The sequence below is a fragment of the Nomascus leucogenys genome, chromosome 2 (genome assembly GCF_006542625.1).
Source record: "Nomascus leucogenys isolate Asia chromosome 2, Asia_NLE_v1, whole genome shotgun sequence".
Taxonomy (NCBI): Eukaryota; Metazoa; Chordata; class Mammalia; order Primates; family Hylobatidae; genus Nomascus; species Nomascus leucogenys.
In genome coordinates, this window is record NC_044382.1 from 84,886,166 (window position 1) to 84,903,259 (window position 17,094).

A 17,094-nucleotide genomic window follows, 5' to 3' on the forward strand; every position below is an offset into this window, starting at 1 on the left:
CTGGGTATGATTTCATTTGAAATAAACAGCACACACCTGTTTCAAGGACGGGCTTGAAAATGACTATTTTATTGCACTTTGCTCTTACCTTTTCTTTATTAAGACAGAGTCTCACTCTGTCACCAAGGCTGGAATGCAGTGGCACAATCTCGGCTGACTGCAACCTCCATCTTGTGGGTTCAAGCGATTCTCATGCCTCAGCCTCCCAAGTAGCTGGGATTACAGGCATGTGCCACCATGCCCAGCTAGTTTTTGTATTTTTAGTAGAGACAGGGTTTTGCCATGTTGGCCAGGCTGGTTTCAAACTCCTGACCTCAAGTGATCCGCCTGCCTTGGCCTCCCAAAGTGCTGGGATTACAGGTGTGAGCCACCACTCACAGTCTGCTGTTAACATTTCATAAAAATAGAAAAGTAAAATTGCTGATTCTAGTGTAACAAGTATAAGTCTCACAAATCAAAGATGGAATTCAAGTAGTATCTGAACGCCAGGAATATTTTGCCTTGGTTAGACATCCCTGGATGTAAGCTAACCTTCTGGTGTTCAATGAAGAAAAAAGACCACATTTATAAAATATGTATGAAATACTGAAAACCTACATTATAAAAAACTATGTCTAAATCACGGGGAATAATAGGGGTTTCTGTAACAGGGTGTTTTTGTTTGTTTTAACTCTTTGGGCATAGACTGCTCCTTTAATGTGCAAATATGTTATTTAACTTTCACACTTCCCTTTAGCCCATGGTTTCTGGAATACACCATGCACAAAAGGAATGGAATAACTGGACAATATTGACTCATACAGTAAGCTCTTGTGTTCAGGGACAGTTCCACTAATGGGCATGTAGCAAATATTTGTTGATTAATTGTAGCTTGTTAGGATTAATCCAACTTCTTAATTGATAGCTTTTTGCTGAGGTGTTTATCAGAGTCTCTTTTTCCTACACCAGCTGTGTATGGAGTATGAAGAGCTTTGGCCTCTATGGAAATCCACTGGGACCTTTCCTTCTGGCAGTGTTTGCCACTGCTGATGTTAAATGTAAGCTCATTCCATGATATCTGATGCTCAGATTTGGGGAAAGTCATCTTGCTACCTAGAACGGGAGCTTCATGAAAGCTTGTTAACATTGATACACTAATTGCCAAATAATTGGAGAGGTTGTATACTTTTTGGAATGAGATACACACGCTACTCTCATATGTATTTGGTGAGAACTTCTTACATATGACAATATTATCAGGAGTTTTGTTTTGTTTTGTTTTGTTTTTTGAGACAGGGTCTTGCTTTGTCACCCAGTTGTCACCCAGGTTGGAGTACAGTGGCACAGTCATCTCTCACTGCAGCCTTGACCTCTTTGGCTCACGTGATCCTCCTGCCTCAGCCTCCCAAGTAGGTGGGACTACAGATGCCCACCACTGCACCTGGCTCATTTTTGTATTTTTATTGCAGAGACAGGGTCTCACTATGTTGCCCAGGCTGGTCTCTAACTCCTGCCTCAAGAGATCCTCCTACCTTGTCCCTCCAAAGTGTTGGGAATACAGGCATGAGTCATCTTGCCCAGCCAGGATCAGGAGCTTTAAAAAAAGCTTACCTTTTCGTCTAGATATTCCACTTCTAGGATTCTCCTATATAAATGACCAGACGAATACGCAAAAGTGACTGCACAAAGGTGTCTATTGCAGCATTTATTACAATAATAAAAAATAATGTAAATAACCTCAAAGTCTCAAATAGAAAAATGGTTAAAAAAGACAAGTTATAAAGGCAAAGGCTATTTTCTATGTTAAGTATTTATATGTCACTGTGTGAATTCAGATTTTTAAAGTTTGAAGTTTTATACCAAAATGTTAACAATAATTATCTTTTGGTGATGGAGTTATCAGTGACTCAAAAATTTTTATTTATTTTATCCGACTTACCTGAATTTTCTAGTTTTTTTTTTTTCTAAAATGACAATGTAGTTTTCTCTGTATATATGAACACAGGCCAGTCAACCCAACTTTAAAAGGTTAAGAGAGTACTTTTAATAACTACAAAATAAGTTTTGGTAAAAAGTCTCTGTGGTTTTTTTTTGGAGACAGGGTCTGTCTCTGTCTCCCAGGCTGGAGTGCAGTGGCACAATCTCCACTTACTGCAACCTCTGCGTCCTGGGCTCAAGCCATCCTCCCACCTCCGCCTCCCAACAGCAGCTAGACTACAGATACGCGCCACACGGGCTAAGTTTTGTATTTTTTTTTCTTTTTTTTGGCAGATACGAGGTTTCGTCATGTTGCCCGGGCCAGTCTTGAACTCCTGGGCTCAAGTGATCCTCCCACCTTGGCCCCTGCAAAGTTCTAGGATTACAGCCATGAGCTACTATGCCCAGCCAGTTTCGGTAAAAATTCTAAATCACTCTTTAACACCCATTTTACAGAGAATCCTATTTCTGAGGTCTGGATGTTAGTTATAATATCCTGTTCCGAGCTCATCTAAGGTTTCCCCTGGACCCTCCACCTCACAAAAGTTCCCCATTAAATCAAATACCGCAGTCGCATATGATTCTTACCACATAGGCTCTCCAGAAGGATTGAATGTAGAGGGCTGCTTCCTCTTCTGTCAGCAGGAGGGAGAGTGTGATTGGCGGCCGTGGGCTGAAAAGCAATAAAATGGTCATACGCCCATGAGAATCCAGTCCTTCAGTCTTGGCATTGCCTTTGACAACATAATGACCTCTCTGATTAAGTGCTTCATCCATCCCCTTTCTTAGCAGGCAACAGTGTCATTTTAGATAGAAAAGTGTATGCTTGAGTTAGCATTTATTATTTTAAAATCTGGGAAGGATTTTTTTAAAAAAAGCATAATCTTAAGTCATCGTTAGCCTATTTTTCTTTTGAAGGACTCAGGCTGCTATACTTGCATTTTAGTCCTGAAGGTGCAACATACATGTTACTGACATGAGACTATTTGGATACAATGCAAGAGACAGAGGAGCAGCCGCCTTTATGTACTGCAGTATGACTAAGACATAATAAAGAGCTCTTTCTCCAACTTTCCATTGAGGTGGGCGGATCACGAGGTCAGGAGATCGAGACCACGGTGAAACCCCGTCTCTACTAAAAATACAAAAAATTAGCCGGGCATAGTGGCGGGCGTCTGTAGTCCCAGCTACTCGGAGAGGCTGAGGCAGGAGAATGGCGTGAACCCAGGAGGTGGAGCTTGCAGGGAGCCGAGATTGTGCCACCGCACTCCAGCCTGGGCGACAAAGCAAGACTCCGTCTCCAAAAAAAATAAATAAATAAAAGAAATTAAGGACTGCAGTTCATCTCTTTCCTGAAAGGAATACTGGAATTTATTTCTGATTAGTGTGCATTCCAGGTTAATGTGGTTTAAATTCAAACACATTTTTAAGTTCTGCTGTTGTTACAGAAACATCAAGGGTTTGGTGTAGGTCTTGCTGCTCACCACACAGAATGCCAATTACTAAACTGATGAGTATTACCAGGGAAGAAGGCTCTAATCTTAACCGAGTGCTGCTGCCAGGAGGAGATGGGATCAGTCTCAAATCCACCTCCCAGAAAAACAAAAACTAGGGGTTTATACAGCAGGAAAGAAATGTGACAATGTGTAAGAAAACAAGAACTACGGAGGAGCAAGGAAGCAATCATGATGAATGAGGGCTGTGGCATCTCATTGTCTAGATGTGGTGATCTGATGTTTTTTTTTTTTTTTGAGAGGCCTGGGGGTCCTTCCCTGAGGAAGGAACTCAGATAAATTAAGTTGTAAGCTTTAAGGCCAGAAGGGTCAATTTCTATGTTTATCTGAAAACAACAACAACAACAACAAAAACAATGGGACATTGGCTTGGTTTCACTGCTTCATCTTAATAAGAAATAAAATATCTCAAGTGCTGGATCAGTTGATAGTGTCTGCTCTTGTGGGATTTTCATATCATGGGATTTTTTTAAAAATCAAAGATACCACATTAAAAAATCAAGACTACATACTCTTTTCTTTCCCCTAAAAGTTTAACAGGCACTAACTGACGACAAGTTCTTACAAATCTGTCTTAATTCAGGTTCTTTATATTTCCCCCACAGCAAAGCATAGCTACCTCTGAAAAGCAAAGGCCAAGGCTGTTCAGATATAAAAGAAAGAAACCCTCAAGGATATGGATCACATGGAGGCTGCTCCCAGTATAGCATCCCCAGAAATGACTTTGCAAGTAAGGGACTCCCAAGTGCCCTGGCCTCAAAACTCTCCCAAATAACAGCTAGAGCTTACAGTAACTCATGGCACAGACAGGTTGACTAACCTGCCCAAGGTCACACAGCTTGTAGGTGCCTAGTGAGGATCTGGGCCCAGACCCGTACAATCCCAAAGCCCAAGCATCCCTTACCATGGAGTGCTGACACACCAGGCCTCAACTGGGCAAACACATGCAGATGCCCAGCCTGCCACAGACTGCAAAGCTAACTGGTAACGGTGCATGATTCTCCAGGATCCAAGGGTTTTATTTCCCTCCAAAAACTCTGACTTAAAAAAAGAAAAAGAAAAGCTTGATATAGTCTATTTGTTTGAATGAATGAGTGCTCTTTTGAATTTTTCCAGAACCAAAGAAATCAAAGCCACAAAGAACACAGAAGTTATCAGCAGTTGAGTGCAGTGCTGTTGCCAGGCTCTGGTTTTCTGGCTGGACAGGTCCTTTCTAAGAGACCAAGTAAAGGTGATTCTTCCATTTCTTCCTTTTTCTTTCCTTTCTTCCCTTCCCTTCCCCTCCCCTTCCCTTTTCTTTCCCTCCTTCCTTCCTTCCTTCCTTCCTTCCTTCCTTCCTTCCTTCCTTCCTCCTCCTCCCTCCCTCCCTCCCTCCCTTCTCTCTCTCTCTTTCTTGGTGATTCTTCCATTTCTTCCTTTTTCTTTCCTTTTTTTCTGTTCTTTCCCTTCTTTCTCTCTTTCTTTCGATGAAGTTTCACTCTGTCCCCCAGGCTAGAGTACAGTGGCATAATCTCGGCTCACTGCAATCTCTGCCTCCCAGGTTCAAGTGATCCTCCTGCCTCAGCCTCCTGAGGAGTGGGACTACAGGAGCACACCACAATGCCCGGCCAATTTTTGTATTTTTTGGTAGAGATGGGGTTTCACTGTGTTGGCCAGGTTGGTCTCAAACTCCTGAACTCAGGTGATCCACCTACCTCTGCCCCCCAAAGTGCTGGGATTACAGGCATGAGCCACCGTGCACAGCCTCTTTTACATTTTTTTAAGTAAATTTTCTTAAAACTGTAGAGACAGGGTCTCGCTATGTGGTCTCCAACTCTTGGCCTCAAGCAATCCTCCCATCTCGGCCTCCCAAAGCACTGGGATTACAGGCATGAGCCACCCGCCCAGCCCGGGCTCCCTGTTTTCCACATTAAATGTCTCTCCTCATCCACTGTCCTGATTCTCTATATCTCAGTTGTGTGACACCAACAAATCACATCCCTGAAGTAATTTCCCTTCACTAGTTAAAATTCAACAGCTTCTAGAGAGACCTTGGTGTTTATAAGGAGACCTTGGTGTGTTGGCAGTGAATTCATGGGAATGATGCTCTAATGCATTCTCATTGGCTGATATTTACTGAGAACTTTCTGGATCCCCTCCCAGTAGCCTTGCTCCTCATGCTCCGGCCCTGTGGGTGTCACTGGTAGAGGGTCGTGACCGCAAGTTGTCCAGGTTCTTGGCGTTTTGAACAAAGAATTGTACAAAATGCCCAGCAAAGCAAAGAAAGAATGAAGCAACAAAAGAACGAAAGCAGGGATTTATTGAAAACGAAAGTACAAAAGTACACTCCACAGTGTGGGAGCGGACCCAAGCAGGGGCTCAAGGGCCGGGATACAGAATCTTCTTGGGTCCAAATACTCCCTAGAAGTTTCCCATTGGCCACTTCATGCTCACCTCATGTAAATGAAGTAAGTGGTAGCCAGCAATCAGTCTGATTGGTTGTAGAAAGCAGCCAACCAGAGGCTGAAGTGAAGTTACAAAGTTATACTTCTATGCAAACAAAGACTCGGCCCGCAATCAGTCTGACTGGTTGCGGACAGCCAATTCCCCATCTGCTGCGCAGAAAATTTTGGGAGTTGAAAAGGGGGAAGCCTCTGGTCCTTTTGTTACTTAGGCGTGGAAAGTTAGGGTTTTCCTTTCAATTTAGCTCTGGGATGTCAGCGTGAGACAGCCTTAGGTTCCCTGCCTCCAGACCCTATTCCCCTGCCTCACTGGCACTTGGCAGCTCCTCAAATGTGCCTGCTTCTCCCATCTCAGGGCCTTTGCTAAAGTGCTTTCCTCTGCCTCCAGTATACCCCTAGCCAGGGGCACCCTCTACAGAGGTCCTGGTTGTTCTCTGCTCAAGGGCACCCAGCAGATCGGCCAGAGGGTGCTAAAACCCAGCACATGCTCTGCTCCTGGGTGTGTGGCCACATCTACCCTAAGGTGAGGATATCTTTTCCTAATTTGCTCAAATGCACCCTGGGGCTGGTGCAAGGCCTGACACCTCTTTTTCCTGGTTCCATCTTATTACTGCTTCTGATCTCCATTCAAATGTTATTGAGGCGGGGCGCCATGGCTCATGGGCCTGTAATCCCAGCACTTTGGAAGGCCGTGGCGGGTGGATCACCTGAGGTCAGAAGTTCGAGACCAGCCTGGCCAAACATGGTGAAACCCCATCTCTACTAAAAGTACAAAATTTAGCCGGCCGTGGTGGTGTGTGCCTGTAATACCAGCTACTTGGGAGGGTGGGGCAGGACAATCGTTTGAACCTGTGAGGCAGAGGTTGCAGTGAGCCAAGATCGTGCCACTGCACTCCAGCCTGGGCAATGAAGCAAGACTCCATCTCAAAAATAAAAAAAAGTAATTGAAAAATGTCCTTTGATTACATCAGGGTCCCAGGAAGCTTCTGTGTAATTTTCCTTCCTGGTCCTTGGCCCAATTTGGAGATAGAAGCCCTTGTAATTATCTAATTAATGCTCGAATCTTCTACTGGTCTGAAAGCTCCGCAAGAGTAGACATTGGTCCTGTCTTTGCTCCTCTTGGTATCTTCAGCACTTAGGACAATGTCTGGCACATAGGAGGCACACTCAACAAATACTTGTGGAGTGAGTAGGTGCCTCTGTGCCCAGCTGTGTGTTAAGCATTTTCTACACGTGATTTTGTTAAATCCACACAACATGAAGAATGAGTTGTTATCCTTTGTTTAGAGTTGAAACAACTGAGGCATAGAGGGGTAAAGGGACTCTGTGTTCAAGGTCATTGAGCATTTCCAGCTGAGAATGCAAACTGCCCACGAAACAGTGGCCCAGAGAGAAGATGGGGCCAGCTTGTAAGGTCAGTAGCATGGAAGGCAGGGTCTAGCAGCTGCTGAGTGTTAAGGAGAAGAAAACACAATCATTTGCTTCGAAGAAAAAAAAATGGGGGCAGGGAGGGTGCAGAATCATAGAAAACACCCTCTTTGTTGAACTTTACAGTAATAACTTGGCAGATATTCATTTATCTGAACCTCCGCAGGGAATCCTATGTCAGGAAGGCTAAACAGAGTAGAGTTTGTCACTTGTATTGGAGGGGAGATTTGATAGCGCCTTCCTGTTCAGCGGCAATTTTCCTGCTTTAAGTATGTTTTTCACAACTGATGTCATGAAATCCTCAAAGTAACAGTATTCCTGTTTCGGAACAGCAGCAGGAAAACAGAACTGCAAATCTCAGAACACAACGGGTGAGCCCAAACAAAGGGCTTTCACCAGTAATGAAACCCTGAACCGCTTTGCATCACAACGACATTTCCAAAAAGCAAAATGAGATTTCTAATAGGCCTACAATAAGCAGTAATAAGAGGCCACCTTTAGTGACATCCCTGCTTTCATAGCTAGATAATGGGGCGCTGTCTAGTTCCCAAACCAAGAATAAGTATAAGAAAGCCATGGTAAATCGGGCCAAATGAAAAGGACTTACTCTTCGAAGAGTAGTCCTGGGAATTATCAATCATTTCAGCGGGCCAGCTTGAAGGGAGAGAAGCCACGCCAGGCCCTTTCCTCTCTCTTGGAATCCGTGCAACTGGCTTAAGGTCAAATAAAAATAAAGAGGCGACTGCTCATCACCAGGGAACTCGGGAGGAGAGAGATGAACACGTCAATCACAGAAGGAGGCAGCTGAGGCCTTAAAGTGCTTAAATCAGACATCCCCAAAGCAGACGTTTTTGCATGTTCAGACGGGCACGACAGCACTGCTAGGTATGCTTCCAAGGAGAATTGTTATACTAGTAATGCTCATTTGTCATGTCCTCCTCCTTTTTTTCTCAAATGTGAATACATTTGAACTGTAAGAATCAATGCTGGCCGGGCGCAGTGGCTCCCGCCTGTAATCCCAGCACTTTGGTAGGCCGAGGTGGGTGGATCACCTGAGGTCAGGAGTTCGAGACCAGCCTGGCCAATATGGTGAAAATCCATCTCTACTAAAAACAAAAATTAGCCAGGCGTGGTGGCGGGCACCTGTAACCCCAGCTACTCAGGAGGCTGAGGCAGGAGAATCGCTTGAACCCAGGAGGCAGAGGTTGCAGTGAGCTGAGATTGCACCACTGCACTCCAGCCTGCGCAACACAGTGAGACTCCGTCTCACAAAAAAAAAAAAAAAAGAAGAATCAATGCTATAATTCTGAGAAGGAACAAAAATTTATTTTTCTGATTGTGTTGTGTATATATAAATGTATGTGCACATGTGTGCACATACACATGCTTCTTTCCCCTTTTTCAGATGCAAAGTAAAAGATTTGCAGGACATGAAGATACAGCATGCTAACAAAATATATAATAAGAAAATCTGAGACGTGAGTCTTGATCAATTTCTTCATCCAGTTCAAACACAATTAGAGAGGTGTCATCAAAAATCACATTTAATCAGAATAAAGAAGAAAGGAAGAAAGCTTGCTTGAGATTGAAAAAGAAATTTTGGAATCAAAATTCTATCCACTTTTCTTTCTCTCTTTCTCTTTTCTTTTTTTGACAGAGTCTTGCTCTGTCACCCAGGCTGCAGTGTAGTAGCATGATCATAGCTCACTGCAGCCTCAAATTCCTGGGCTCAAGCCATCCTCCCACCTCAGCCTCCTGAACAGCAGAGATTATAGGTACACACCACCATTCCCAGGTAATTTTTTTTTGTATTTTTGTAGAGACAGGGTCTCACTGTGTTGCCCAGGTTGTGCCCAGGCTCTCCACTTTTCTTTTCTTTTTCTTTTTGAGATGGAGTCTCACTCTGTTGCCCAGGCTGGAGTGCAACGGTGCGATCTCGGCTCACTGCAACTTCCGCCTCCCAGGTTCAAGCAATTCTCCTGCCTCAGCCTCATGAGTAGCTGGGATTACAGGCACCCACCACCATGCCCGGCCTTCCACTTTTCATTAGCTAAGAGATTAAGTTGTTTTCTTGGAATATGAAAGCACAATCCAGATATAAGGCCATTTACAAAGATGGCACATGCTGTAAATCAATCATCATGAAGTTTTGCAATACACTAGTATTTGATAATGGCCACTTGTCACAGTCAGCAAAAGAGACCTTACCCAGTCCTCGCCTTCCATCCTAACTGGGTTCCCAAATGCTCTATATTGAGGCATCACATTTTTTTTTTTTTTTTTAGACGGAGTCTCACTCTGTCACCCAGGCTGGAGTGCAGTCGGCACGATCTTGGCTCACTGCATCCTCTGCCTCCTGGGTTCAAGTAATTCTCCTTCCTCAGCCTCCCGAGTAGCTGGGATTACAGGCGCCTGCCACCACACCCAGCTAATTTTTGTATTTTTAGTAGAGATAGGGTTTCACCATATTGGCCAGGCTGGTCTCAAACTCCTGACCTCAAGTGATCTGCCTGCCTCAGCCTCCCAAGGTGCTGGGATTACAGGCGTGAGCCACCACGCCCTGCCGAGGCATCACACATTCTTGACTTACAAACTTAAAATATTTCTAAAAAGTACAACAGAGGTTATCTGGAATGGTACTCCCACAGATATGGTGACTAGTCGTTAGGATGGAATCTCATAGGATTCTTCCAATTCCAGCCTTCTGTGAACACATGAATAGCTCCAAAACCCGCAGAGCATTACTCTCTGTAGCCTTAAAGCATATTTAGAAATCATGGTTACCGGGATATGATGTTGCTTTGGCCCCTTCACTAATCTCTACCCTGGGAGATCAACAAGCAGTTATTACTCCAGCATCAGGCTGAATCATTCTCCTAGTTACAGACAGAGCCGAGTTCCATTTTACCAACCCCATCACTGAAGCTGCATACGTGTCCAGATAGCAGAACTCGCCAAGCAGCAAAGTGCAAGACCACGTGCTCCCATGTGGGTTTCAGATATAACCATTTTTTAAAAAAACCAAGGCTGTGATACTTGATATTTCTTGATAAAATATGCCCAGATTGTGGTGTTATTTAATGTCTTTGTAACTGATTACACATTTTCTCTAGTGTGACTAAAGGAAAAATTTAAGGAGACCCACCTACTCCCTAGTCTCCCTCTCCCGGATTTAAAGGGTGGGCCCAGGCAAGGGGGATGTTCAGAAGAGCAGACCACCTACCTCCCACCCTTTTCAAACCTCTCACAGGGGATCTTCACCTTTTTTGTGTCACGGATCCCTTTCTACTTTGGCGGTTTGGATTCCTTCTCACAATAATGTTTTTAGCAACATGAAAACAATAGGATTACCGCAAACCAATTATATTGAAATAAAGGTATCAAAATATTAAAACATGAGCTGGTGACATGGTAATATATGTGCTTCTAAATTATGCAGTAAATAACAAGAGCTAATAGCAGGCCAATTAACTACTGTAATTTGAAAGGTGTGACAAGTGTAAATGGTATTTCTTGATCTCTGCAACAACTGTAATGTGACAGCAGAATATCTGTGATTGCTGTCAGGGACAAACTCACAGACACTATGGAAACTACTGAGGTTTGTTGTCCAAATTCATACTTAAAGGAGACGCTGGATTTAAGTGAGAGATTAGTGAAAATAAAGAAGGAATTTCCTTCCCCTTCCAAGTTCTGGGACCCCTGAATCATAGTTAGTTATGGCTGGAGCTGGGGAAAGATGGGTTTTATATCCAGTTGGAGACTGAAGACTAAAGATTTAAAAATAAACAAGATGGGCCAGGTGCAGTGGCTCATGCCTGTAATCCCAGCACTTAGAGAGGCCAAGGAGGGAGGATGGCTTGAGGTCAGAAGTTCAAGACCAGCCAGGGCAACACTGTCTCTATAAAAAACATAATAAATTTTTGGCCGGGCATAGTGGCTCACGCTTGTAATCCTAGCACTTTGGGAGGCAGAGGCGGGCAGATCACTTGAGGTCAGGAGTGCGAGACCAGCCTGGCCAACATAGTAAAACCCCATCTCTACTAAAAATACAAAAATTAGCCAGGCAAGGTGGCACATGCCTATAGTCCTAGCTACTTGGGAGGCTGAGGCAGGAGAATCGCTTGAACTTAGGAGGTGGAAGTTGCTGTGAGCCCAGAGTGCACCACTGCACTCCAGCTGGATGACAGAGCGAGACTCCATCTCAAATAAATAAATAAATAAATAAGGCCAGGCGTGATGGCTCATGCCTGTAAGATCCCAGCACTTTGGGAGGCTGAGACGGGTGGATCACGAGGTCAGGAGATCGAGACCATCCCAGCGCACACTGTGAAACCCCGTCTCTACTAAAAATACAAAAAATTAGCCGGGCGTGGTGGTGGATGCCTGTAGTCCCAGCTACTCGGGAGGCTGAGTCAGGAGAATGGTGTGAACCCGGGAGGCGGAGCTTGCAGTGAGCAGAGATCGCACCGCTGCACTCCAGCCTGGGCGACAGAGCAAGACTTCATCTCAAAAAATAAATAAAATAAATAAATAAATAAATATTTAAAAAATACTTGTGATTTAAAAAAATAATGAGGATAAATCCTAATGGTGAAATGAGACGATCTAAAAAGAGTGACCAGAAAATTAGGGAATTTGGTCAAAAATTATTAAAGAGCTGCTATCCAGATGGCAGATGGAGTCAATATAATATAGTGTGGTGGTTAGTGGGAAAAAAGAAAAAACTTTTCATGTTTTTATTCCCAATAATTTGTGATTTTTCAGTGTACCCATTACATTTTCAAAAGAGAACTGTTATTTCCCCTACTCTGTTTCATTAAAGGGATCCCATTCAGCCAGTTGCTCAGGCCTGAAATCTCTGTTGCATTCTTGACTCCTCTCTCTCCCCAAACATCCAATCCATCAACAAGTCTTCTTGGTTCCAACCTCAAAACATGTCCCAAATCCAATTTCTTTTACTTCCTCCTCTCCATGAGGGCATCATCTCTTCACTGTAGTCACCTCCCTGTATGCACTATTAGGTTGATTTCAGTCAATACCCCATCCAGATGCCGGACTGATCTTTTTAACAGATACACTGAAGGCTGGGTGTGGTGGCTCACGTCTGTAATCCCAGCACTTTGGGAGGCTGAAGTAGGAGGACTGCTTGAGGGCAGGAGTTCGAGGCTGCAGTGAGCTATGATTGCACCACTGTACTCCAGCCTGGAACAGAGTGAGACCCTGACTCAAAAAAAAAATTGTGTGTGTTGTTTCAAGCACCAACTTTGTGGTAATTTCTTGCAGTAGCCCTGGGAAACTAATATACTAATTCCCATCTTATGATCCTTAACTTAATCACATATGCAAAGTCCCTTCTGCCATATAAGGGAACATATATATTTACAAGGTCTGGGAATTGGATGTGGACATCTTGAGGGCACTAAAAGGAAAAATCTTTGTTTCTCTACTCGCAAGACTTCTGACACCAAATGTGTGGGTTTTTCACGCTAAGCAATTCTCCAGCTCTCTGCAGATACCAACTGGGCATCCTACAATTTATTATTTATTTATTTATTTATTTTTTGAGATAGGGTCTCACTCTGTTGCCCAGGCAGGAATGCAGTGGCATGCTAATGGCTCACTGCAGCCTCCGCCTCCCAGGCCCAAGTGATCCTCTCCCCTCGGCCTCCAGAGTAGCTAGGACTACAAGTGTGTGTCATCACATCCAGCTAATTTAAAAAATGTTTTGTAGAGATAGGGGTCTCACTATGTTGCCCAAGCTGGTTGCAAACTCCTGACCCGAAGCAATCCTCCCGCCTCGGCCTCCCAAGGTGCTGGGATTACAGGCACTACAATTTAATTTAACTCTGACACTAACTACCCACAGTTAGTGCAGACCCCACAGAAGGCCCATAGGGAGTCCACAGGATAAGGGCTTAGTCCCACAAGAATGCTCTCCACTACAGATGCCAGTCACAAGGAATGGGTCTCCAGGTTACTCATACTTCTGCCTGACTTGGCTACAAATTGGAGGCTCCCACAATCCCCTCCTCAAGTTCGATAATTTTCTACAACAGCTCATAGAACTCAGAGAAAACGTTTTACTAAATGGTGGGGCTAAGATTGGGGCCTAGATGTGCGTGCCACACTGCTTCGCACAGGCTCTCTGAACTAGTTCTTTCTTTTTTTGAGACAGAGTCCCGCACTGTCACCCAGGCTGGAGTGCAATGGCACGATCTCAGCTCACTGCAACCTCCGCCTCCCGGGTTGAAGCTATTCTCCCACCTCAGCCTCCCGAGTAGCTGGGACTACAGGCATGCACCACCATGCCCAGCTAATTTTTGCATTTTTTTAGTAGAGATGGGGTTTCACCACATTGGCCAGACTGCTCTCGAACTCCTGACCTCAAGTCATCCGCCAGTCTCGGCTTCCCAAAGTGCTGGGATTACAGGCGTGAGCCACCGTGCCCAGCCCTGAACTGGTTCTTAAACAGCCATGGAGAAACAGCAGAAAGAAAGAACGGAAGCAGTACTGAGTGCCCCTGAGAAAGGGCCACCCATATGTCAAACCTCCAGCAAGAGGGAGGCACTAGAGAATTTACACATCTCAGCACGTCCCAAATTCAGGAAACAGCTTTCCTTCCTCCCTCTATTTGAAGATGAATGTGAATATAAAAAGCAAAGATGATTTACTATCCTCTTGGGACTCTCTGGCCTCCGAAATTACTGACACAGAAATCTACTCTTCTATAAGACAAAATAAATTAAAAGGATTTTTTTTTCTATCAAGAGGGCATGACAGCAAATTATCTGCCGTGCCACCATTTAATTATAATCTTCAGTACGAAATGCAGTTTTTTTGTGCCACTCTGAAGGTAGGAGCATTTTCAGTTCCACTATCAGCCTCAGCACAAATAGATCATCATGCGACTGGAGCTTGTCCTCAAACGACACGGTGACACTTTTGTTTTCACCTCCGTTTTTGGTCACAAGATACCTTTCATCAACATGAACACATCATAGGTTCCCCCAGCCCTCCACCTTTTTTTTTGTTTCAAGGATAAAATTTAGCTGAAAAGACATTTCACCCAAAGCAACCTTTTCTTTTCAAAAACACAATCTTTGTTTCATTGAAGGTCTCAGTTTTAATGATGTCTTTCATGAGCCTTCCCTTCTGGGACATGAGACCAGAAAGGCAGTGGTGCACTTTTGCTCTTCGTGCTCATTTAGTTATTTATTTTTGCAAATGAATCTGACCGATTCTCAGCGCCATTCTTTTTGGCCAAAATAGAAATTTAAACTTTTTCTCTTCTTAATGTGCTAGAAAATAATTTCATTGCCTCTGATTGGCTGGTTGAGTCACGACTATATACTACAAAAGAGGATGGTGCTGGATTAATAAACAGGACTAAAGCCAACGGGAGATATGACATCATCTATCCCTGTTAAAAGGTAAGGACAAAAACACCCTCATCACACTTCAATTAGAGTACGTGAGAGATCGTTTTTTGTTTGTCTGTTTGTTTGTTTTTGAGACAGAGGCTCACTCTATCACTCAGGCTGGAGTGCAGTGGCACCATCTTGGCTCACTGCAACCTCCGCTTCTCGGGTTCCAGCGATTCTCCTGCCTCAGCCTCCCGAGTAGCTGGCGTATTACAGGCGTGCACCACAATGCCTGGGTAATTTTTTTGTATTCTTAGTAGAGACAGAGTTTCACCATGTTGGCCAGGATGGTCTCAAAGTCCTGATCTCAGGTATCTGCCCATCTTGGCCTCCCAAAGTGCTGGGATTCTAGGCGTGGCCACCGTGCCCGGGACATGGCATCTTTCAAGCTGTCTCGCACAGCCAGGTTTCTCCCAGTCTCAGTACTGATCACTTTAAGGACCAGGTGACAGAAGGGGAAGTAGAACAGAGTAATTAGCCACACTCTTAACAGTGCATAGACTCTGCAGCCAGGTTGCCTATGTTCAAATACTGCCTCCACTATGCACTGGCTTGAGATCCTGGGCAAAGACTTAATTTCTCTCTGCCTCAGTTCTTTCTTAGAAATATGCGTGTGGGCCAGGTGCAGTGGCTCATGCCTGTAATCCCAGCACTTTGGGAGGCCGAGGCAGGTGGATCACCTGAAGTCAGGAGTTCAAAACCAGTCTGGCTAACACAGTGAAACCCCATCTCTACTAAAAATACAAAAATTAGTCAGGCATGGTGGTGGGTGCCTATAGCCCAGCTACCTGGGAGGCTGAGGCAGAAGAATTGCTTGAAATGGGGAGGCAGAGATTGCAGTGAGCCTAGATAGTGCCACTGCACTCTAGCCTGGATGACAGAGATAGACTCCTTCTCAAAAAAAAAAAAAAAAGAAAGAAAAAAGCCTGCCCAGAACAGCTAGTGTTCACCAATATCCACATGTTCCTTTATGTATCCCTGCCTCCCCTGCAACTGGCTTGAAGCCATGCTCTGTAAAGAGAGGTGAGAAGGCTAAGGACCTTCTAGACTAAGAAGGTTAAGAGCTGAGGGACCTCCTACATTCTTTTCTTCCTTTGTGTCAGTGACCTCAGAGGTAAGACGGCTGTCCAACCTACCACAGTCTTTTTTGAGCAAGAAATAAGCTGTTATTGGGTTAAGCCACTGGTATTTTGGTATTGTTTATAACTGCAACCTAGCCTAGCCTAGCCTAATACAATGGGGATACTATGATTTTCTACTTTGTAGGGTTGTGATGTAAGTTAAATTAGGTAATATTTGTAAAGTACCCAGAATAATACCCAAGTAAACACTATGTAAATGTTTGGTAGGTAGTTAGTTAAATATATAAATATGAAAACAGCCTTATGAGCTTCTTATGTTATGAGGGGTACCCAAAATTGAAAACAGCTGAGGAAAGAGCTAAGTCACATGTCCTATTTTATGCGTCACCTCTAGAGTAAAGTGGCAAGAATTGCTTGCATTTTAAAAAGTCTTCTTTTTTTTTTTTTTGATACGGAGTCTCACCCTGTCGCCCAGGCTGCAGTACAGTGGCGCAATCTCAGCTCACTGCAATCTCCGCCTCCCGGGTTCAAGTGATTCCCCTCCCTCAGCCTCCTGAGTAGCTGGGATTACAGGCACGCACCACCACGCCTGGCTAAGGTTTTGTATCTTTAGTAGAGATGGGGTTTCACCATGTTGGTCAGGCTGGTCTCAAACTCCTGACCTTGTGCTCCACCTGCCTTGGCCTCCCAAAGTGCTGGGATTACAGGCAAGGCGTAAGACACCGTGCCCGGCCTTAAAAATTCTTATCCCTTTCCCTTTCTTCCCTTCTCTGTCTTTCTCTCTTCTTCCCAAAAGCATATCATTGAATTAGCATAAATTAAGTACACATACACTTCAATCCAACTATACACAGTATGTCTGTCCATGAAAACGGGAACCATGTTTGTCTGTTTCCACGTGTCATGTTTCCATGGCACATAGTAGGTGTTTCATAAATGGTAGCCAGCCCTCTTATGAATATACCTGCCCCATAATTTAAGAGCATATTTAAGCATTCAATAATTATTAGCTGGCTGGGCACGGTGGCTCATGCCTGTAATCCCAGCACTTCGGAAGGCCAAGGAGGGCGGATTACTTGAGCTCAGGAGTTCCAGACCAGTCTGGGCAATGTGGTGAAATCTACAAAAAATTAGCCAGGCATGGTGGTACACGCCTGTAATCCTAGCTACTTGGGAGGCTGGCTTGAGCCCAGGAGGCAGAGGTTGCAGTGAGCCAAGATCGCATCACTGCACTCCAGTCCGAGCAACA

The 17,094-nt window shown here is 44.3% G+C and overlaps 1 protein-coding gene across 2 annotated transcripts in view; it reads right to left on the reverse strand.

Moving 5' to 3' along the window:
• IQCK (IQ motif containing K) overlaps nucleotides 1-17,094 on the reverse strand; it is a 138,848-nt gene that overhangs the window by 66,904 nt on the left and 54,850 nt on the right. For both annotated transcript variants that reach the window (XM_004087395.3, XM_030800187.1), the window contains one exon: nucleotides 2,545-2,629. In XM_004087395.3, the coding sequence (XP_004087443.1) occupies nucleotides 2,545-2,629 (85 nt within the window). The remainder of the gene's footprint in view (nucleotides 1-2,544; nucleotides 2,630-17,094) is intronic.